This window comes from Limulus polyphemus, unplaced genomic scaffold, assembly GCF_000517525.1.
Source record: "Limulus polyphemus unplaced genomic scaffold, Limulus_polyphemus-2.1.2 Scaffold7472, whole genome shotgun sequence".
In the NCBI taxonomy this organism is placed as follows: Eukaryota; Metazoa; Arthropoda; class Merostomata; order Xiphosura; family Limulidae; genus Limulus; species Limulus polyphemus.
Genome location: NW_013673082.1, coordinates 20,139 through 21,755, shown reverse-complemented (window position 1 = coordinate 21,755; position 1,617 = coordinate 20,139). Strand labels below are relative to the sequence as shown.

At 28.6% G+C, this 1,617-nt stretch overlaps 1 protein-coding gene across 1 annotated transcript in view; it reads left to right on the top strand.

Moving 5' to 3' along the window:
• Window positions 1-1,617, top strand: part of LOC106474643 (choline transporter-like protein 4) — a 17,643-nt gene that overhangs the window by 10,270 nt on the left and 5,756 nt on the right. Inside the window, exons 3-4 of the mRNA XM_013935334.2 lie at window positions 223-293; window positions 1,156-1,247. Of these exons, the coding sequence (XP_013790788.1) occupies window positions 223-293; window positions 1,156-1,247 (163 nt within the window). The remainder of the gene's footprint in view (window positions 1-222; window positions 294-1,155; window positions 1,248-1,617) is intronic.

Genomic DNA, 1,617 nt, shown 5'->3' with positions numbered 1-1,617 from the left:
TTTTAAAAGAAACAAAAACTATTGTTATAAATAACACAATCAATTGAAGTAAACTATGCATGCCTATTTAAATATGTTTACACATGGCTTGTGTATATTGTATATATACATATATATTATTCATACCTTTGGTGTATAGGACGCAAGCAGATTTTGACATCAAATTTTGGGGTAAAAAATGCGTCTATACACCGAAAAATACAGTATTATTTTAAATTTCAGAGTAGTAGTTTTGGACAAAACAACTGACTTTTTGTTATTCTTGGGGAAGCTGGTTGTTGTTGGAGCTTCAGGTGAGAGTTAATTTTCTCTTTCATCTAGTGTGTGTCCATTTTGAAGTGTTTGGAAAGCATATACTTGGGTTTTAGATAAAATGAAAGATATTTTTTTGTTCAAGTTAAATGTCTGTTTAAAATGGGTTCTGAGATTTTTTGAACTAAAATATAAATTGAGGATATTATTCTATTAAACTATTTTATATGAAGTTTGTCCTAGTTATTTTTGATAAAAGGGATGAATCCTGTTGTTATCTACTCTATCCAGTGTATATATTCTAATGAAGTCTCAGAAATATAAAACACATCATTAAATAATAATCATCAATAGGGATTTTTTTGAAGTACTTGCATTTATAACACAAACAAGTGATAGTAATTTACAACGAAATCCTTAAAGGAGGTTTAGCTTTTGTGAATTGTGTTTATTGTATGTTTGGGATCTTTGAAAGTGAATATACATATAATGTAAATGCTATTTGGTTTTTATGACATCTCTTTATAAAACGAAATGCGAATGTGATAATTCTACCTAGTGATGTGTTACAACCAGGTTTTGAGGAAAGTCTGTAAAAATGTTGGTCACTCATAACTCATAAGGTTTTCTCACATATATTGTGTATATAACTTTTGTACACTGTGCCAAAAAGTTTCTACCACACATGCTGGTCACTCATAACTCATAAGGTTTTTTCACATATATTGTGTATATAACTTTTGTACACTGTGCCAAAAAGTTTCTACCACACAGATTTTTTTCTCATATATTGTGTATTATACATTTTTTATAAAGTTTCTACTACACAAGTTTTTGGTACTTTGATATACCGCCTGTACAGATTTTGAATGAATTATATGAAGTTTTGATTTTGAATTGCAGCTTTGGCAGCTTTCTATATCTTCAGTGGTGAAGTTGAAATTTCTCAGATTGATGGAGTCACCAATTTGAACTACTATTTACTTCCAGTCATTGTAAGTATTTTTAGTCATTTATTGTACTTAAATTTATAGTAACTTTAAATATTTGTCTGTGTCCGAGTAGTGTCTTTTGATTATTTTATTTGTCCAGTTGTCCTGCTTACATGTAAATTAGTGTTATTTTGTATTATTATACATTTCAGCTTATCTTAATTTAACTCTCTCAACACGGGCTCAGTCAATTTGACCGACCATGTGACCTCTTTGTACTCGATTAGTCTTTATAGATTTAATACTCGTAACTTTCACTATAGTGTATATATCATCACGAAAGTTAGCAGTCTTTTAGTTCATATTATAAGTTTTTCACATACAAAAAATCATATTTTTTAGTGAAGTATTTTAAATAAAATAAAGATTTGTC